Source organism: Phocoena sinus, chromosome 4, assembly GCF_008692025.1.
Source record: "Phocoena sinus isolate mPhoSin1 chromosome 4, mPhoSin1.pri, whole genome shotgun sequence".
In the NCBI taxonomy this organism is placed as follows: domain Eukaryota; kingdom Metazoa; phylum Chordata; class Mammalia; order Artiodactyla; family Phocoenidae; genus Phocoena; species Phocoena sinus.
The window spans coordinates 37,134,331-37,157,268 of record NC_045766.1 but is presented as its reverse complement, the minus strand read 5'-3'; the positions used below and the strand labels follow the sequence as shown (position 1 = coordinate 37,157,268).

The window sequence follows — 22,938 nt, the reverse complement described above, 5'->3', positions numbered from 1 at the left end:
GACCCTGGATCTCAGTAATCAATTCGACTTCTCAATTCCTCTTTAGAGACATAGAACTGGAAGGACCTTCTAAACTGTCTTGTCCAACTTCCTTACAGCACAGAAATCCCTTCTTTAGGATTCTCGACAAATAGGTGGCCTCTCCTTCTGTTTTTGCAATGATGGGGACATAGTACGTTTCTGATATTTTTTTCCTGCTCCACCATTTTCCTTTGGTAAATTGCCCCTTCCCATTGCCTGAAGCCTTCCTTGATGGGGCCTTGAGTCAAGGTTTTCTACTTTGCCTTTGACAGGGAGGGGGGAAGGCAGGAGTGGGGACACCTGACCCAAGCTATGCCAATCAGATTTTCTTTCCCAGTAATTCTAGAAAAGAAATCAGCAAAGGGTGAGCTATCATGATGATGGTGTCCCAAAGAAACAGTCCTTGCTTCCTGTCCCTCTGTGACTATAGCTGCCTCAGTCATTGTCTTTCTAAGGCTAGATACTACAAATTTCCCTTCAAATCTGCAAGCCACCTCATATCTTTTAATTATTTTATTTGTTTGTTTATTTTGCTACAGTTATCCAAACTTTTCCTGCTGCTTGTGAACAAAGAATCCTAACTGTCAAAGAGATAGCTGTCTCACTGTTGGAAGTTCAAATTGTTAGTGTGTTCCTCCTTTTGGCCTAATAAAATCGCAGTCTATGTATTTTCTTTCTACTATTCTTTGTTCTATTCTCTGCCCTCAACAATCAAGAGAATCTAACCTCTGTTCCTACAAGAAGAACTTTAAACATGTGCAGATAGGTATCAGGTCTCACCTCTGGCTTCTCTTCCCAGCTGAATATCCTTATGTTTTTCTGTGACAAAGAAGGGCCTGTAGCAGGGATAGTTTACACCAGTCTCTGGTCTGGAAACTCAATTTTGTCAGTACATGAGAAATGGTATTTAAATCATGCTATCAGAAGTATGAAACATAATGGTGACTTAGTGATTTATAATGAAAAGTATAACGTCTGTCAGAATTATTGTGTGTTCCATGCTATTCTCCCCGACTCTATTTACCCAGTCTTTCTCTAGACAAGGAATATTATTACTGATTAGGTGTCCTCCTCTTCTATTATAATCACATTTTAGCCCTACCTCCTGGAGATTGTATTTAACTTACCTGTAAAGTCACCCATGTATAGGTAGTGTCTTGCATTAGCCCTGTAGTTATTAGCTAATCCCACTCATACAAGTGGGGTTTTTTTGTTTGTTTAATCCTCAAAGGGCAATCTTTTTTCCAGATTTTTGGAGGATGCCTCTTTGTAGCCTATGTTCTCAGAATTTTGGTTACCCTCCCCTGGAATCTTTTAAATTTATTATTGTAATTTATCATTGCCTGATACTTGAACCAATTGCTTGGAACAGTTGCTGATTCTAGTCAGATACTCTGCTTCTAAAACTTCTTTTCAATAGTAACATCACACAATTGGCCACATTTATCCTTTGATGTTCCAAGACCCTGAGGTTAAATCAAGATTTGTAATTAGATAACTTGAAAAAATTTTTTAAGTATAGAATGTCACATTTTAACCATTGAAATAATATTCTTGTCTTTAGGCCCTCATTCCAGAATGTTTATACCTTTTAAAAAACCATGATTCTGTCCAATATATTAGTTATCATTCCCAGCTTTGCAGAATCTGAAAATTCAGTAAGCAAGCCTCTAATCCTTCCCCCAAAGTCACTCATAAAACAATCGAATGTTACTAGACTCTGCTCTGCAGTCCATGCCCTTTTTTTCCATCAGTTACTCTAAAACAGAGCTCGAAAATATTTTATCCTCAGGCTTGATTTGAGAAAGTGACTTCTCACTCGAAATTCTAAGTTCCCAAATACACCTTTAAGTTTTGTCTTTTCATTTCAAGTCTTATCTGGACTACCTAGGCTCCCTCTTTCCAGACTATCCAGGTGAGACTTTCTCCCTATCCATTCAGCCTCTTCTCATACTCTCAGCACCACCTTTCCCACGATGCGCACCCATGCCTAATCGATCTACCCGTCTTCCAGTTCTCTTTAATTTTTTTAATAATAAAAAAGTTAGGTACACGAAAATCACCAAATTTAAGAAATTAAATAAAATTGTTATCACCTGCATGTGTCTCTCTAACCCAATGCACCTCCCTTTCCTCTCTTAAGGAAACCAATATCCTGTTGTGGTATTTATCCATACGTGTTTTTAAACTTTTTATGTTTATGTTTATGTTTATGTTTTTAAACTTTATATAAATAGTGTCATAAGTCTCAATGTTATGTTTTTGAGGTTTATCTATGTCGGTACATGTAGTTCCAATTCTTTTGTTTTCAGTGAAACAGTGTATTCCATCCCATGACTATGCCACAATTTATCTATGCAATCTTTTTTTGATGGACATTCACTATTTTAACAGTGCTGCAGCGAACATTCTTATAATTAACAATTTTGGCAAATGTGCTTAATATCTAGTGTACACAATCAGAAGGGAAACAACTAATTTTGGGGTTTTGTGTACTTTCAATTTTCTGATAAACCACCAAATTGCTCTCCAATGTGGTTTTACCAATTTACACTCCCATCAAACATGTACAGTATGAGAGTCCCAGTGGCTTTATTTCCTTATCAATGCTTGCTTTTATCAGATTTTTAAAGCGTCAGTTTAAGTGAAGCAGTGTATGATTGTTATTTAAACTTTCACTCCTCTCATTATTATTATTATTTTTTTTTGTGGTACACGGGCCTCTCACTGCTGTGGCCTCTCCCGTTGTGGAGCACAGGCTCCGGACACGCAGGCTCAGCGGCCATGGCTCACGGGCCCAGCCGCTCCGCGGCATGTGGGATCTTCCCAGACCGGGGCACAAACCCGCGTACCCTACATCGGCAGGCGGACTCTCAACCACTGCGCCACCAGGGAAGCTCTCACTTCTCTCATTATTAGGGAGTCTGACCATTTCTTCATATGTTTATTTGCTATTTGCCATTTGAGTTTTCTTTTAAGTAAAGCACCTCTTTATGGTTTGGGTTTTTTTTTTTTCCTTTCCATTTTTCTCTTGAGGTTTAAAAAGAATCTGTTCTTGTTAAAGGAGTTTTTTTGTATATTTTTCTACAAATCCTTTGTCACTTTGTGCATGTTGCATGTCTCTTACTCCAAATATAGCTTGCCTTTTTTTTTTTTTTTTTTTTTTTTCTTTTGCGGTACACGGGCCTCTCACTGTTGTGGTCTCTCCCGTTGCGGAGCACAGGCTCCGGACGCGCAGGCTCAGCGGCCATGGCTCACGGGCCCAGATGCTCTACGGCATGTGGGATCCTCCCGGACCAGGGCATGAACCCCTGTCCCCTGCATCGGCAGGTGGACTCTCAACCTCTACGCCACCAGGGAAGCCCAGCTTGCCTTTTACTGTAACATCTTGATATCCGATAGGATGAGTATCCCCAAACTCTTTCTTTAAAATTGTTTTATTTCTGTTCTTTAATAATTTTGTATTAAGCTTCTCAAGTTTCATGAATAATTCTGTCAGTATCTTGATTGAAATTTCATTATATCTGTAGATTAATCTGAAGAAAATTAACATCTTTACGGTACTGTTTTCTTATCTGTAGATAATGTTCATCTGTCCATTTATTTAGATCTTCTTCAATATCTTTCAATAAGGTTTTATGATTTTTTTTCTTAAGGCTCTTGAGTCTTATACATTCTTTAAAATTTATAAATATTTTATGCTTTTAGCTGAAGTTATAAATGGTACCCTTTTAAAAAATTATATTTTTCAACTATTTTTGAGGTGATAATAGCATAAATGACACTTGTATAGTAATATTATGTCCAGTAAACTCCCTCAACTCTCTTATTACTTATAAATTTTTTCCATTTATTCAACAAATATTTATTAGGTACCTACTATGTTCCAGACACTTCTATGCTGAGGACATAGGAGTAAGTAAAATAGACCAAAAAAAACCAAAAAACAACTCTGCCTTCATCCATTTAATTGGGTGAGGCAGAAAACAAAATAAATAAGGAAAATATGTAGTATATTAGAAGAGGATAAGTGCTATGTAGAAAAATAAAACAAAGAATGGGGACATAAAATTGGAGGTTTGAAATTTTAAGTAGAACAGACAAGGCAGGCCATACTAAGAAGCTGACATTTAAGCAAAACTTGAAGGAGATGAGGGAGCATTACCTGTGGATACCTGCAGGAAATCACTTCAGGTAGAGGAACCATAAAGTACAAAGGTCCTTAAGTTGAGGGCAGCCTAGAGTTTTTGAGGAACAGCAAGGAGGTCAGTGTGCTTGCAGCAGAGGGAGCAAAGTGGAAAGATTATAGGAGATCGGGTCAGAAGGAAAGTGCAGGCTGGATCATATTGGTCCTTGGGCAGAGAGCTGGAGAGTTCTGACCAGAGAAGTAACATGATCTGACTTTCCTTTTCCTGTTTTGAAAAGAGTCTGCAAAAAGGCAAAAGTGGAAACAGGGTGGCCAATTAACCTGCCTCTGCAATAACCCAGATATAAGAAACAACAGAGACTCTTGGAGCAATAGAGGTGATGATAAGTGTTCAGATTCTGGATATATTTTGAAAGTGGTACAAACAAGATTTGTTGATATGGGTACAGCATGTAAAAAGAGAGAGAGAAAGGACTTGAAGATTTTTGGCCTGAAAAACTAGAATGATAAAATTGTTGTTAAGTAAAATGGAGAAGACTGGGAGGAACAGATTTGGGGGAGAGGTAGAAAGGACTCAAGAGTTCTTTGGACATGTAAAGTCTGAGCTGTCAGACATCTGAGCAGAGATATAGTGTAGATAGTTGGATATGTGAGTCTGGGGTTGAGCAGAGAAGTCTGGGCTGGACATTTTAATGTTGGAACTCATCGGCCTTGAGACTGGATGGGATCACCAAAGAAGTGAGTGTAGACAGAGAAGAAGAAAGTCCAAAGGCTGAGTCCAGCACACAAAGATCAAAAAGATGATGAAGGAGGACAAGTCAAGTACACTGAGAGAAGGGTCCAGTGAAAGAGGAAGAAAGTCAGAAGAGCATGATGTCCTGAGAGCCAAGTGGACACTATCAAGGACACAGCGATGTCAAATGCTGCTGATAGGTCAAGTGATGTGAGGACTGAGAACTGACCATTATTCCAGCACATGAAGGTCATTGTGACTTGACAAAAACAGTATCATTGGGTAGAGAGGAGTGAAAACTGGATTGGAGTTCAAGACAGAATGGGAGGAGATTTGGAGAAAATGAGCCGTGACAACTCTGGGCATTTTCCTACCAAGAGGAACAGGGAAATGGAGTGGTAATTAGAAAGAATTAGGGAGTCCAAGAAAGGATTTTTTTAAGAAAAGAGAAGCACATTCTTTGGAATTTTTTATATATACAATCATTATCTTAAAATAATGATGGTTTTGTTTCTTCCTTCTCAATTCTTACGTCTTTTATTTGATTTCTCTGTCTCCTTGTCCTGACTAGCTCTCGAGAACAATGTTGAATACAATAGGAATAGCAGATACACTTTTTTCCTTCTTTAAAGGAAGCTTTCTGACTTTGCAATGTAAGTATAACGTCGTTTGCTCCAGGCTTTTGGTTAATATCTTTTGTCAGATTAAGGAGATTCCCTTTCATTTGTATTTTTCGAAGAACTGTTAAAGTTTATCAACTGCTTTTTCTGCTCTTTCTAGATAATCCGGTTTTCTCTTTTAATCTGTTAATGTGGTGAACTGCAGTAATAGATTTTTAAAATATAAAGCCATTGTTACACTCCTGGGATAAAATAAAATTTTACATTTATTTTAATATATTTCCTGATTTGGTTTCATATTTTTAAAGGAGTTTTGGAACTGTAAGCTTGGCCTATAATTATCCTTTCTTCTACTAATTTTACCTGGCTTTGGTATCAAAGTATAAATACTAGTCTCATAAAATGAGTTGGGAAATATCTCCACATTTCTATTATATACAACAGTTTTATAAGGTGGTGATGATCTATTCCTTGATCTCACAAAACACCCTTGGGGCACCATGAGTTTGTCTGGTTGGTTTTCTGGGGTAGATTTCTGAGGTACTGATTCAATTTCTTTGAAGAAAATGGAAGGATTTTTGCTTCAGTCACTTTTGATAAAATATAATTTCTAGGAAATTGTACATCTGAGTTTTCAAATTGATTGGCATAAAAATGTTTGCATTATTTTGTGTGTGTTCTGCTGCGTCTGTATTTAAATGCTCTTTTTCACTGATATTTTCTTTCATCAATATTTTTAGAATTTTGTCTTTTTTTAAAGCTTTTAGCATCTATATAGGATGTTTCTTTCTTATTAATTTCTTTTTTAATGTTTATGATTTTCCTCTTTATTCTTTCTCTGGTTGTATTCTGCTTTTTTTTTTTTTTTTTTTTAACTCATCTCCTGAGTTGTATGATTAGCTTATTGCTTTTTTTTACTTTCTTATTTTTTAATATAAGCACTTACGATGATAGATTTCTTGCTAAGTACCACTTAGCTTCATCCTACAAGTTTTTGAGACATAGTATTTTCATTATAAATTCTAAATACTTTATTGATTGTGATTTCCTCTTTGACTCATAAGTAAGTTAGAAGGTTGTGCTTTAATGTCCCAAAGAATATTTGTAATCTTGTTGAGTTAAAATTTAACTGCATTGTAGTCAGAGAATGTTAACTGCATGATACCAATTGTTTGGAAATGGTTGACTTGCTTTGTAGCATAGTTTATGGCTAATCTGTGTACATAGTAATAGCTAATGCTTATGTAGCAGTTGCTTTGTTCCAGGAACTGTTCTAAGAGCTTATCACAAGTTAATATGCTTTTTCCTTTCTCAACTTTTGAGATAAATATACTAATATTATCCCCACTTTATAGACGAGGAAACTGAGAGACAGAGAGTTTAGTAATTTAACTTGTCCAAGATTATATAGCTAGTAAATTGTAGAGCCAAGAATCAGGTTCAGAGAGTTTGGCTTCAGAAACTGTTCTTAGCACCACACTAGACTGCCTGCCTCTTTACATGTTTCATATGTGCCCAAGAAGAATGCGTATTTTCTAATCATTGAGCATAAGACATTAAGCTTGTCAATTAAAGAATTCTTATTAATTATATTGTTCAAATTTTCTATAGCCTTAATAAAATTGTTTTTGCTTGGACTGCCAATTGCTAAGAGAGGCATTTAAAAATTTTTAATTTCTATTTCTAGTCTCTTAGTAGTTACCTTTAAAATTTTAGCAAACATAGTCACTATATTTCATCAATTCTAAGATACTTTTCACATATCTATATCTCTGAAACAAGTATACATTTTATGATTGATTGAAATCTAACAGTTGCTATGGGCCAGGCAATAGGCATAATATAGTTGTCATTGCCCACGTATGCATGAACTTATCATAGCTTTGCATATTGTTACCATTCCAACTGAATTATGTGCATTATTATTACCAATATTGAGTTAATATACATTTAAAATGTTTCAAAACTTCTAAATATAATGTGGCACTGACACAAAAACTTATTAGCAATGCAGAAAGGCATGGAAAGAGAGGACCAGGGTATAAATTCTGTATTAATGAATGAAATATTCATAATTGAGGGAAAGATAGAAATTCCATCTTTTCTTGCAAAACAGTAACTGAGAACTTTATGGAACCTAAAACAAAACAAAATAAAAACACCTTTTTATTACTGAGGTATTTATAAAAGATTGCCTATTAAAATATAGTAAGTAGTGCAACTGAAAGCAGAAGAAACAGGCAATTCCCTTAGAATAGATGAAAGAAATTTCAAAGAAACGAATTCGTGTCGTGCATAAGATTTTCTTTAAGGCATGATGTAACTCACAATTAAATGGCACATTTTTCTCTTTCTTCATAATGGTAGGTCTTATAATTGACACCTTCTTACATCTGATAAATTATAATGAATGTCTAAAGTTATGCAATGGCTCTATTCTCCTCCTATTACCACAAGGAAGTTGGAACACTTTAATACTCATCTTACATATTCTTAAGCAGCACTTTTATTCTACCTTGTTTAATGCCCTCAAAACTATTCTTTAAAATTACTGACTTGTTTTTTTAAATTCAGCCAATGCTTACTTTGAGCACCTAAGGTACTCTTTCTTTTCTCACCATTCATTTTTTTTTTTATTCTCTTCCTCCTTTTTATTTCCTTTTGAATCCAAATTCCTACTTTCTGAAGTATACATTTTAAAGCCCCTTCAGTGAAGGTCTGTTAGTAATAAACCCTCTCAATGTTTGTTTTTCTGTTTTTCAGACTTTTTGTCTTTATTTTGCCCTTAATTTTGAATGATAATTACCTGGATATAGATTTCTAGATTTGTAGTCTTTTTATTCCTCAGTAATCTATACTATTGCTGTTGTGAAATCTGCTGTCAGTTTGTCATTCCTTTATGCATAATCTACGTTTTTCTATTTTAATATTTTCTCTGTGTCTTTGATGTTATAGGTTTTCACTATTATGTGTCTAGATGTGGTTTTATTTGTGTACTTCTACTTAATCCTCATTGTGTTTTGTGATTTTGAGTTTTATGCCTTTTATCAAACTTGGAAAGTTCTTAAATATTGTATCAAATATTGCCTTTCCCATCTAATCTCTCCTTCTGGAAATCCTATTTATTTACTTATTTATGCATTCCAAAAATATGTTTTGAGTACCTACTATCTTCCAGCAATGTTTTTAGATATTGGGAATATAATGGTAAACAAAGCAGACAGAAAGAATTGCCCTCATATCCTTTATATTCTATCCTATTTTATTCATGTCTCTCTTTCTTTTTAATTGTGGTATAATTGACATATAACATTATGTTAGTTTCAGGTATACAACATAATGATTTGATATTTGTATGTATTGCAAAATGGTCACCACAATAGGTCTAGTTAACATGCATCACCATCAAAGTTACAAATTTTTCCCCTTGTGATGATAGTTAATAACACTGTATTGCATATTTGAAAGCTGCTGAGAGAGTAGATCTTAAAGGTTCTCATCACAGGAAAAAAATGTTTTGGAACTCTATGTCTCTTCATCTTTTATATTTTCCATCTCTATGTGATACTTTGTTTTTTTCGTTTCCTCAGCTCTGTATTCCAATCCACTGAGTATTTGGGGGTTGGAATTTGATTGCCATCCAAGTTTCATTTGGTTTCCATTCTAAGTTTCATTCGGTTCTTTTTGACATCTTTGGGGCCTTTTTAAAGTGACTTGGTCTTTGTTCATAAAAATAATTTTCCTTTGGGGCTTCCTTGGTGGCGCAGTGGTTGAGAGTCCGCCTGCCGATACAGGGGACGCAGGTTCGTGCCCCGGTCCGGGAAGATCCCACATGCCGCAGAGTGGCTGGGCCCGTGAGCCATGGCCGCTGAGCCTGCGCGTCCGGAGCCTGTGCTCCGCAACGGAAGAGGCCACAACAGTGAGAGCCCCGCGTACTGCAAAAAAATAATAATAATTTTCTTTATACATTGAATCATTTTGAACATATAATTGCATAATTTGAGATCAATAATTCTATTACTTGAAATTTTTGAGTATCTAATCTGCTTATTAGAGACTTAGTTTCTTATTTCCTTGAGTGTTTTATAAATCTGAATTTTTTAGTTGTGTTTAAATAAGGATTTTACTTGTGTGAATACTGAATTGCCTGAGGGTTGAGTGTTTTATCCCTCAAAGCAGTTTTATACTTGCTTCTGCTGGGAACCCCAGTGATATTATCATCTCTGGGACAGCTTCTGGTTTTGTTGTTGTTGTTAGTGTTAGTGTCTTGAGTTTGGAGATTCTTGGAATGGTAAAATAAATGAGGTATGCATATAGGTGTGGTTTTTAAAGTGGAAAGAGTGATACAAATATAAAGGATTATCAATATGGACGCCAATGTAGAATGTGACCATAACCGAGGAGTAACTATGTGGTGTTTTTTGTGCTGTATGTTATTTAGTGGTTATGGAATAAATGTATAAAAATTGTAACCAAAGAAGGCAATATCTGTAATTCTCTGTAAGTTATAAACCCAAGGCTGGCTTTTAGGGATCTGGTATCCTTAAGAGAAATAATAAACATAGTAATAGCTAACCTTTATCTGTACTTACTATGTGCCACACACTGTTGTAAATCCTTTCCCTGTATGTTAGCTCATTTAATCCTCACAACTATGACTATAGGAGGTAAATATTAATAACATTCCAATTTTAAAGATTAGGCAACTGAGTTATAGAGAGATAAGTGATTGCCCAAGATTGCGGAGCTGATAAGACCAGAACATAGCTTTGAGCTTGGGCAGTCTGACCCAAGAGCCCATGCTCATAACCACTATGTTATACTGTCTCTAAAGGGGAAGAGAAATGGTCCATCCTTTGCCATAAGATGTCTCCCTTCTTCTCTCTCAAGCCTCTACTTTCATGCCAAATCCACTCCTCCCACCACTAACCATTTTATTTCAGAGGTTCCACATTCCCTTTTGCCAGTGGGCCATTCCCTGAAGAGTGCTTACAACATAGAGGAGGGTGACTGAAAGGTTAATGGATGGTGATGTGGAGGTGTGGTGTCTATGGCTGAGTGGGAGTTATCCATCCTGATAACTAGACCTGGAGCAGCACAATGCGTGGCTTTTTCATTGTCCTACTCCTCCATTTTGACATGCCCACCACTTTAGGATAAATTACTTTAAAATTGACAATGACCAGGTCACTGTGAGAATGAATCTCTAAACTCAGCTTGATGGGTTTGCTATTAAATAGATCTGGTCCTTGGAAGATATTCATTTTAATATGCATGGGTACTAACCCAATCTTGTGCTCAAGCATTTTAATATGCATGGGTACTAACCCAATCTTGTGCTCAAGCATAAACACATACATATGGACACATATATATTTCATAAGAATTTCATAACTTCAAAGCTGATTCTTCACCAAAAAGCTTTAAACTATTCAATTACATCATTAAAATAATTAAAAAGGTTGGGTTTTTTTGTTTTTGTTTGTTTGTTTTGCTTTGTCTTTTTGAATATCTGCCGAAGGAAGCAGTTAACTACTAATTCAGGTTTTTCCCTTTACTGGAGGAAATCTCCTTTTTAGAGAATAAATTTTTCTTCATGTCATACATAGGAATTTGAATATATTAAATTTCCAGTTGAGAAGTCTCTTTATTTTTAGTGAAGTGGTATGGAATAAGAAATTATTAGCTGCAAGAAGTTCACAGTAATAAGAAGGTTCCTAACTGGTGCACCTATACCTAATATATTAACATATCAGCTGAATTTACGACCAATGTGAAGTGATTTATCCTTATGGACAGCTGCTCAACTTTGCTAGTTAGAAATCTTTGAATATATGCCTTTGGTTCAACAATCTCACTGACACTATCCTGTACACTCCAGCGTCATTCCAAGGCAGCTTTTTCAAAATTTCCTAAAAATTCAGTACTCTCTTAGCATGGAAGTTATTGAACCTTTGTGTTCATGAACCAAGACACATGTATATGCCATGTGCTTTCATTGATTTGCACCTTCAACTTTTACTGAGGCTTGTTTCATCCAAATGAAAATCTCTTTGCTATTTGTTGTTAAATGATTGTTTAGGCATGGTTTAGTATGTTTCTCAAGGTCATCTATATAAGCTCTGTGGTAACTGGGTTCCAGGGACCCAATTTAAAATGACTGCTCCAAGGGAGAAACAAAATCTTGGGTGAGGCCATTTCCTTTGACCAAGGACAGTTTTGGCAGGCAAACTTGGCTATGAACCAGCTGAGAAAATGAGTGTCTTTTTCCTAGCAGGGGATTTGGGCAGTGTAGCATAGTCTCCACTACAGTCTACCCCTGGCACCATGTGAGTCCATTTGCTTTATGTAATCATTTCTTCCCATATGGAAACAGCTTCTCGGAGATGCTGATTGATCTCTACCACTCCAGTTGGTATCAGTGCTGCAATTGGTACTCATCATCTCATGGCAGGCTGAATAATGGCTCCCCAAAGATGTCCACATCTTAAACTCCAGAACCTATGGATTTTACCTTACATGGCAAAAGGGATTTTTCAGATGTAATATAGTTCAGGATCTTGACATGGGGAGATTTTTCTCTTTTATCTGGGTGGGCTTGGTATAATCACAAGGATCCTTGCAGTAGGGAGGCGAGAAAGTCAGAGGCAGAAGAAGGAGATGGAATGATGGAAGCAAGGTTGGAGTGATGTACTTTGAAGATGGAGGCTCATGGAGGCCATGAGTCAAGGAATGCACATAACTTGTAGAAACTAGAAAAGAAAAGGAATTGGATTCTCCCCTCAGAGCCTCCAGATGAACTATCTGTGCTTTAGCCCAATGAGACTCATTTTCAACTTTTTACCTCCAGAACTGTAAGAAAATTAATTTGTCAACACAAATTCTTGAGCCTCTAAATATGTGATAATTCATTACAGCAGCAACAAGAAAGCTGATATAGTCTTCCTCCTTCACCACCTATTCTAGATTCTCCTCACCTTCAGCTTACACCTCTGCTGATTTAAGTTGCTTCTTAGTTGGGGGACTCAGATGCTTTTTCCTGAGGGATCTGAGACCCTGGTCTCCATGCCCTTCTTAGGCTGCGACTTTGTCCATTTACATCAAAATTGGGCAAGGGAGTGCCTACAGATGCCCCACTGTGTAACAGCAGCCCAACCTCCTCCTAATGCTGTGGCCAATTACCCTTGCCAGGATGGCAGCTCTTTTTGTTTTCTGCTGGTCTCTTGACTCAGGAACCTGGAGTGGCTGGGCTCCCAGGCGTGTGTATTCTACCCATAGTGAATTCAACACCATGCGATGGTCATTATTTTAGCATGTATGTATGTATATATATTGTTTGTTGGAGAATGGTGGCCCATTCATATAGAGTATTTGGCTGAGTTGCTCCTTCAAAAGCCTATTCTATTGATCTGTTAGTCCAGCAGTTTCAGGTGGTATGTGATAAGAACAAGTGATAGAATCCCATGACCATGTGCCGACTGCTGAACCTCCTTGCTGTAAAGTGGTTCTTTGGTCAGATACAATGTTTTGTGGGATCCTATGTCAGCAGATCACATACTCTGTGACCCCTTAAATAGTAGTTGAGGCTTAAGACCTGGGGGCAGGAAAGGCAAACTCAAACTCTGATTACATCTATTCAGTAGGTATTGATGTCTTTTCTGGAGTGGAAAGACCTAAAGCAAAAAAATTGCCATCAAATGATTGATTGGTTTTCTTGAGGGATAGTGCCATTTTGGGGGCTCAGCACTGACCTCTGTTGCCAGCAGACTGCACACTTAGGCAATGACAATAATAACAAGATCAACCTTGGTGAATAGGAGCTTATGCTGTTGGGTGATGCCTAGCTTATATCCCAAGGCTACTCCATTCATGCACCCATTGGATCACACTGTAGTGGCTATGATAAAGCTGATGTCATCTCAGCCATCCTATCCACTTGTTTTTTTAGTGCCTCTTCTGTGGTTAATGCTCTCATGGGCATTAAAATGGGATAAAAAAGATATCTACACTTTGTGCCAAATTCCATGTATCAAACCACATGTTTCTTGCTCAGAGTTCCTTATCTCTGATCTCTCAATCTTCCTTCTTCCAGGCCCTTGGCCATTCAGCCAAGCCATCTGCCACCACTCATTATTCTTAGCTCTTACCTGTACGTTCCTTTTTCCATACAAAGTTAAGGACCAAGTGCACAGCCTGAAGCTCTGTCCATTGGGAGAATTTTCTCTTATTGTTGTCATTCAAGGTCTACTTCTAACTAGGTCTACACTGAAACAGCAGTCAAATTTTGACTTCCATCCACATACTGAGCTAACCCATCAGTAGTCCAAGTTCACATGTTTTCCTACTCTATCAGCAGATCATAAGGGAACCTGCCATATGACTGTGTCCTGGAGGTGTCATTTCTATAGTAGTAGATGACATAGGAGTCTAGGCTACCTGTTCATACAGCTTATTTGTGCCTTCTGGCTTTGTTTGTGTCTAACCCAAGATGTGCCACTTCCTAGCAAAATAACTGAACTCCAAAAGTTAAGAAAAAACAAAATCATAGTACAAAATAAAATGACATATTAAGATCAAATATATCTATCATATCATTTCATCTAAATGGTCAAACTTGTCTGTTATAAGAAAAAGACTTTTAGATGGGATCACAAGGCAAAAGCTAGCAAACAAGAGACATATATTAAATAAAATGATTTAAAAAAACAAAATCATAGTACAAAATAAAATGACATATTAAGATCAAATATATCTATCATATCATTTCATCTAAATGGTCAAACTTGTCTGTTATAAGAAAAAGACTTTTAGATGGGATCACAAGGCAAAAGCTAGCAAACAAGAGACATATATTAAATAAAATGATTTAGAAAATGTAATAATAAAAAGATGAAAATCAATAATTTACTTGATTAAAGTACATGTTAAAATTAATTCAAATTAAAGCAAATCCTTTTGATATTTACAGCAAAACCATATGCCACATATTCAAAACTAATATGAGTTTATTATTATTTTTTGTACCATGCCAAATTACCAAATAAAGCACATGAAATGACACTTTGAGACAGAAAGTCAACACTGAGTCAAAATTAATCCTCTTTGCTGAAAATTCTGAGAAGCAGTTTGTCCACATATCTGCTAAAGCAGGGCCCTCTGTTCTCAAATGAAGATCTGTGAACTCTGCATGTAATCCCACCATGTTTAAAAAAGAGTGGATATATGTATACGTATAGCTGATTCACTTTGCTGTACAGCAGAAACTAACACAACATTGTAAATCAACTATACTCCAATAAAAATTAATTTTAAAAAAGTGCTGACAGAATGATTTGGAATCATATGATCAAGTACTACCTTCTTATTTTTGTATAACCTATATACTAGGCATATCTTCAGCTATTAAGAAGCATTGAATAATGACTACTAAATTGTTTTATACAAAATTATATTAACAGCCATTCATTTGATGTAAATCAATGTAAAAGTATGTAAAAGAAATGTTAAAAATATGAAAATGATGCTAGGAAAATGCAAACCAAAAGAAAGAACTCATGATCTTTATATCAGACAAGGAAAAACATATGCCAAAAACACTAAATGAGACAAAGAAAGGAAATTTTTACGACAAAGGATTTGGTTCACAAGTTATAAAGATTAAGAATATCTATGCATCAAATTATATAGCAACAATATTCATAAAATGAAAACTTTAGGAGATACCAGGAAAAAAAGATAAGATATATTAGTTGTAGGAAATTTTAATTCACTTCTCTTGGGCCATAATACATGAAAGTAAAAAAATTTAAGTAAGGCTATAAGAAAGATCTTCCAAAATCTTTTTATGAAATTGTCATAAAGTTGGTATGAAACCTGACAAAGATAAAGACAAATCCCTCAAATATTGATGCAAAATTATTAAATAAAATATTAATAAACCAAACCCAGTAGCACATTAAAAAATTAATTTCCCAGGATGCAATAGGATATATTCCAGGAATGCAAAGATAACTGACATTAGGAAATTTGTGTCTATAACTTATCATATCAATAGATCTAAGGGCAAAAATAATATATCTATAAATTCTAAAAAGGCATTTAATGAAATTCATTATCCATTCTTGATTAAAAGATAAATTCAATAAAACAGGAATAGATTGGTACTTTCTTAACATTACAAAAAAACAGCATAATACTTACTAGAGAAATTCTAGGAGTATTTTCCTTAAAGTTAGGAACTGTACAAGACTTTCTAGTATAATGTAATTCTTTTACATTTTTCTAGAGATTCTAGCCAAAACAATTAATAAGAAGATAAAATTAGCAAAAAGTTTAAAAAGGAGGAGGTAAAATTGCCATCTTTTGCAAATAACATGAGAACATAACTGGAAATCCAAGAGGATCAACTGAAAACACTCTAACATTAAAAGAATTCAGTGAATTGGTAGGGTATTAAATTAGTGTTCAGAAATTGGTAGATTTTATATAACAATAACCAGTTAGTGGAAATAGTCACCAAGAAGAACCAATTTAGAATGTCAAAAGAAAGATAAAGTAGATATATATAAATAATCTGCATGAATAAATGTGCATGCTCTAGATTAAGAAATCTTTTAAAATCTTTCTGAGGGACACAAAAGTGGACCTGAAAAGTAGAGGCATGCTATATTCTTACATAGGAAACTCAGCATCATAAATATGTCAGTTATCCCTAAATTAGTTGAAATATTTTAATAAAAACATCATCAGAAATTTTCTTTCTGAACTAGGCAAGATGATTCTATAGCTCCTCTGGGTAGCAGTAGTAGTACTCACAGTAGTGATAATAACAACCAAGAAAAAATATAAAACAGAAGAGTAATGGAGAGACACCAATCTACTTCCACTTATAGGAATTTGTTCTATGCACATGCTCCTGTAAGTGTGAAGTAACTTGCATATGAAGTTAGACAATGCAACATTTTTCATAATTCCAAAGACTGGAAACTGCCTAAACGTTCATCAATAGGGGGCAAATTAAATACACTATGGTACCTCCTTACATTGGTATACTATCCTACCATAAACGTGAATGGCGAAACTCTTCATATGTTAGTTTGAAAAGATCTCCAAGATTTAGTATGAAGTGAGAAAGCAAGATGCAGATGTGTATGTCCATTTTGCTACCATTTGTGTGTAAAATAAGGAGTGGGGGAGTATATATGTATATGTACGTATGTATGTGTATCATATATTTCTCTATGTACATATGTACATTTGCTTGAATATGTATATAAAGTCTTTGTAAGGACACACAAGAAAGTAATAACTTGGTTCTTTGTGGGAGGGTAATGAGTAGGGGAAAAGGGAGGCTTTTTTCTTATTTCCTATTTTTTAAATTAAATTTTAAATTAAGATTCGTAAATATATTTTTTCACATAATTAAATTCTGAAAATTAGTGCCAACAAAATCTTCTTTCCTATTCAATTAAAACCAATGAGAATATTATGCTTAGTGAAATAAGTCAGAGAAATACAAATACTATATGATATCACTTATATGTGGAATCTAAAATAATAATACAAATGAATGTATACAAGACAGAAACAAACTCACAAACATAGAAAACAAACTTGTGGATATCAAAGGGGAGAGGGAAGAAGGGAGGGACAAATCAGGGGTATGGGATTAAGAGATATAAATCACTATATATAAAACAGATAAGCAACAAGGATTTACTATATAGCATTATACCCATTATCTTATAATAACCTATAATGGAATATAATCTGCAAAAATACTGAACCACTATGCTGTACACCTGAAACTAACACACCTGAAACTAACATAATATTGTATATTGTGATATATATATCAACTATACTTCAATTTTTTATAAATTAAATAAATGAATAAAACCAATGAACCTTTACTGGGCATCAACTATGTACCAGGTACGATTATATGTTCCGGAAGCACTGTGGTACACAATTTCCTCCTCTTCTTGGAGTCCAGAGAGCTTAGAGAAAATGTTATGGAGCAATCATATTAACCATCTTAGCATTTACAGTTGGAATACAGGCTTCCTTCTGTCTATGGTATTGGTTCTGTTTCATCTGATTTTATGTATATTCCCTTTATTACATAAAGTAACCAATATGATGCTGCTTCATATTTGAAGATGATGCCATTAAAATAACTGCTTTTTACAAGAACAGTTATGGCCAAAGATAGTGATTTTAGCCCAATGGTGTTCTCTGTTATTTTTCTCCCCTAAGGATGGTTTTGGTTTTTCTGTTGCTGCAGAGATTTTTGGAAAAGTCAGCGTCACTTATTTGCCCTCTAATATTCCATTTTTCTCTATGACTTGGCTCTATAAGTACCTATTTGCTATATAGGTTCTGGCACAAGTAATAAGTCTGCTGCATTAAAATTAAAAATACACTCACCAACAAAGGAGAAAGGTAAAAGAAAATATAATAAACAATCCACCAAACCAAGCGATGTTCATTCTAGGAATATGGTGATGGATTAATATCCGGAAATTTCATACTATATGATAACGTAACACTTCACATCCATAAGCCAGGTAAGGAAAAAAATGCTTGGTTACCTCTATAGATGCTGAAAGGACACGAAAAAAATTAAAACAAATATTTAAACTTTCAAAATAGAAAGTGGTGCATCTATATGATTTAAAACACAGTATTTTCTTGCTTTTGGCCATAAAATTGTATATATCAAAAATCAGGAACTAAAACCAGAAACTAAACCGCATTCTTTCTTTTATCCTTTTTATGTGAAATAGCTTAGGAAATTCTAGCTGACACAATAAGCCGTGAGATACATAAAAGGTACAGATACAATACAGAAATCTTTCTAGTAAACCCAAGAGAATGATCAGAAAAAATACTACAGTTAAGAAGGCTAGAGGGCTTCCCTGGTGGCGCAGTGGTTGAGAATCTGACTGCCAATGCAGGGGACATGGGTTTGAGCCCTGGTCTGGGAAAATCCCACATGCTGTAGAGCAACTAAGCCCGTGCACCACAACTACTGAGCCCACGTGCCACAACTACTGAAGCCCACGCGCCTAGAGCCTGCGCTCCGCAACGAGAAGCCACCGCAACGACAAGCCCGCGCACCGCAAGGAAGAGTAGCCCCCGCTCGCGGCAACCACAGAAAGCCTGCCCTCAGCAACGAAGACCCAACGCAGCCAAAAATAAAGTAAATAAAATTAATAAATTTTTTTAAAAAAAGAAGACGAGCTAAACGTCTCGGTATCACACCTCGCCAGACTTCAGCGCAGCAATGGTGAAACCACGTCCCGTCACTGCTCTGTGCAGGGAAGTGCACGTGGGACACATGCGAGACGTGCAACCGTGGCATCTCCTTCCACAGGCTTCCCAACAAGGACAACCAGAGACGAGGCTTGTGGCTGGCCAACTACCAGCGCCTGGACCCTAATGGCCAGGGCCTGTGGGACCCGGCACCCGAGTACATCTGCTTCAAACACTTTGAGGAGAACTGCTTTGAACTGGTGGGAATCAGTGGGTATCACAGGCTGAAGGAGGGAGCAGTTCCCACAATATCTGAGTGCTTCTCCAAGTTCCGCCCAACGACCAGGACCCAGGGGCACAGTTACCCACTTGGACCTCCTAAAGTCAGCCAGCTCCCGCGACGCAGTAAGCACTGCTCTGAGGGCCAAGGGTCCACAATGCCAACTTCTCCGCCTCCACCTGCTGACGTCACCTGCCTTCCGGCGGAAGAGGCGTCAGCCCCTGCCGCTTTGCCTACCTACCCCACGGAGAGGCTGGAGGCTCGCCTCAGTAGCGCCTTCTCAGACCGCTTGGGGCCCCTGGGCGCCCAGGCAGATGAAGCGGGCCGCAGCACTGATCCGGCACCCAAGCGGGAACCGGCAGCCGTCGCCTCTGGAGCCGAGGACCGCCTCCCCCTCGGCCTGCGTGCTGTGCCTCCCGCCACCCGCCGGAGCCTCCATCCGAAACGAGCCCAGCGACCGGGTGGGCAGCGGCCTGCTCTGGAAGCGGCGGGCTGAAGCCGCACCTGACGCCCTGGACAAGGCCCAGCGCCAGCTGCAGGCCTGCAAGCGGCGGGAGCAGAGGCTGACCAAGCTGCAGCAGGCGCGGCGCGGGAGAAGAGGGGCCAGGCGGCTGCCCGCCGGACTCTGCAGGAGCATGCGCAGGACTTTGCCACGCAGCTAAGCCGCAGCATGGCCTGAGCGAGGGGCTGCCCGTCAGGGCTCCAGCCTCTGCCAAACTCAGAATCCTCCTGGAGAGGGACCTGACCTGAGCTGCCTTCACCAGACCTGCCTGATGCCAAAATAAATGGGATTCTAGAAGGAAGCCCTGCTCTCTGGCTCAGCTCCCCACTCACCACCAGGCCTGTCTCATCGGAAAAACACAAGAATGACGATTACTGACCTCCTGAGGCTGCTATGCTTGGCAAGTAGTGAGGGCCCTACAATGACCTTTCTGGTCCCTGGAGGGCAGGGATGAGGCATGTGGGGAGCAGAGGGACAGGCACGTGGGCAGCCATCCTGGCCTCGACCTGTGTCCTCATTTTCCTTCAGTTCAGCTGGAATGTGGAAGGCCTCCCCTCACCTGTGGTCATCAGGTAAGTGTGTGAGGTGACGTACAGCACACGTGACCTCTGCCTCTTGGGCCTCGGCCACAACGGCCCCGAGAGCACCACTGAATTCTTTCTAGTCCTGGAAACGGCCACACAGTGTTGTGAAATTTGCTTTTGGGGGGCCCTCGGAGTACAACTTCATTGATTCACATTACGCCTGGGAGAGTGGAACGGCCATTACCGGAGGCGGACGCAGAGCAGGGTTCACAGGTGGTTCCCGAGCCCAAACTCTGAGGCCAGCTGAGGCGCATCTTGCACCGCCGGCTGCTAGCTTGCAGGTGGCTACAGGTGAACTCCCCTCCCCTCAGGGCCACCCGGTCACCAGCACACGGCACCCGGGGCTCTTCAGCAAGGCCTGAGGAGTGGCAGGTGCTGCATTTACGCGGGGCACAACCAGAGGCAGGAAACGAACTCGAAGGCCCAGAAGGTAGACCATCTTTCCCTAAAGTGGCTTCCTGGCAGCTGGGGCAGAAGGGCGCTTGTTCCCAGAAGGGAGGCAGAGTGGTGGCTTCTGCACCGGGCTGGACTCTCAGCACCTTCTGCCGGGACAGGGAAGGACCCGGTGGGGTGGCCTGCCCTTGCTTTCCCGGCCCAGGCAGGAGCCTCCAGTGCAGCCCAGGAGCAAGGCAGCCACAGAGGGGCCAGGAGAGCCGGCTCCAGCCCCGCCAGGGCTCCGCTCCGGCGGGGAGAGGCCAGAAGTCGGCCTGCATTCCTCCCACCGGCCTTCCAACTACCTGGCGGGGGCACCCCCGGTAGGGGTGGGGAGCTGCTGGCATGAACAGAGAACCAGGCAAGACTGGCTGATCCTGAGGCTTCTGGTGGCACGGCCAGGCCTCAGCTCCAGGAGACCACGGACTGGAACCCACCAGTGGGGACTGTGTGGCGAGGTTTGTGTGTAGGTAGCACTGCTGTGGCTTTAATGGAGCAAGCCTATGACAAATACTTACGAGAGACAAAAAAAAAAAAAAAAAATTGAACAAGTAAACAGAAGAGACAGCCCTGAATTAGAACCGGATATACACATAAAACAATAACTAGGAACTGCATTATTCAGTGAATAATGATGGGAAAATTAGATGAGCTAATTCGTAGAAAATGAACATCTTTACTTACTTCCATAAATGCCAGATAGACTCAAGAGCTAAGTGAATGGTTAAAAGATTAATTTCTAAAATACTAAACATTAAATGTTGTTGAGTTGTTTTTTTTAATGTAGAAAAAATACAGGTAAAATTTTTTAAAATATTTATTTTTTTATTTGTGCCAGATCTTAGTTGTGGCATGCAGGATTTTCGCTACTATGTGCGGGATCTTTTAGTTGCAGCATGTGAACTCTTAGTTGTGGCATGTGAGATCTAGTTGCCTGACCAGGGATCAAACCTGGGCTCCCTGCATTGGGAGTGTGGAGTCCTGGCCACTGGACCACCAGGGAAGTCTCCAGGTAAATTTTTATTAAACCTTTGAAAAAAGAAAACATGAAGTTAATAAAAAGCTATTAAAGGAATCACAAAGAAAGGGAGGGAGGGAGGAAGGAAGGAAAGAAGGAAGGAGTGCATGTAGATGGAGATTTGTATGAGCATAGAGTACATCTGTCAAATACGTGAGAAATTGGTGAGCATGGTTTCCCCAGGGAAGGGAACTGAGGTGAAAGGGAGACTAACTTTTCAGTGTAAATCTTTTCTTTGTGTCTTTTGTACCATGTCCATGTATTATCTTTTCAAAAAACTAAATAATTTAACTAACTTTAATTTCCAATTAAAAAAAGGAGAAACAATAAAGTCCCCAAAGACTGATAGATTTGGCTATCTAAAACCTTAGCATGTCAATAAGAGCAGCAAAACAACTAAAAATAATGTAACATGGGGACATACTCACAACCAATATGCCAAAGGTTGACATAATATCCTTAATAGAAAAAGATATTATTTCACCAAAGAAGGACCAAAAAAAAAAAAAAATGAAGTCATTTAAGGAAAAATAGACATAAGATACAGTGGGCAATTCCCAAAGGAGGAAATACAAATGACAAATAAAACGTGTGAAAATATTCAACCTTACTTCTGATCAAGAAATTCCAAGGAAAACAGCAATGAGATACTGTTTTTCACCGATCAAATTAGCAAAAATTAAAAATACTCTGTTCTTGCAAAGGTACAATGGGCAGAGCTCGCTTTAACCCAACTGATGGGAGTATAAATCAGTAAGACCTTTCTGGAAAATAGTTTGGCAGTATGTATCGTGAGCCTTAAAATGTTCCTGAGTTTTGTCTCAGAAATTTCCACTTCTGGTGAATCTGGACTATACATAATCTACAGCATGGAGAGGGCTTCACGCATAAGGTATTTACTGCAACATTAGTTGTAAGAGTAGAAAAAAGATCAAGCTAGAGCCTGCAGTTGGACAGGAAAGCCCCACCACTTCCTGGCTCTTATGGCACATGATGGTGCAAGAATCTAAGCTCTTCCCTGCTCTGTTTTGTGTTCAGTTTTGCCAATCCACCACACAGAGTTCACAGGCCAATTTCCCAAGTTAAAGTGATGGACCTATTTTTCACATTTAGATTTTTTGAAGGGTCATATTACCTCTCCATAAAGATCATTAGGTATTTGAGGAAGAATTAAAATAGGGGAATGGAGGGAAATTTGGTTGGGGAGAGCTACAATGGACTTGGTAGTTATTTGAATTAAAAGGAAGAGATGAAATGATAAGTTCTGTTATGTGCAGAAAGAGAGAGAACACTCCTGAGGGGAAATTGGAGAGTAATTTGAAACATTTCACAAAAGTTGCTGAA

General features: G+C 38.3%; 2 protein-coding genes across 6 annotated transcripts in view; both read left to right on the top strand.

The window, feature by feature from the left end:
• Nucleotides 1-22,938, top strand: part of VEPH1 (ventricular zone expressed PH domain containing 1) — a 216,775-nt gene that overhangs the window by 10,815 nt on the left and 183,022 nt on the right. The window lies entirely within an intron of this gene.
• Nucleotides 16,593-19,737, top strand: LOC116753110 (THAP domain-containing protein 7-like). The gene is given in 4 exon segments (XM_032630615.1): nt 16,593-16,611; nt 18,845-19,413; nt 19,415-19,643; nt 19,646-19,737. Coding segments are annotated over 4 exon segments (909 nt in total).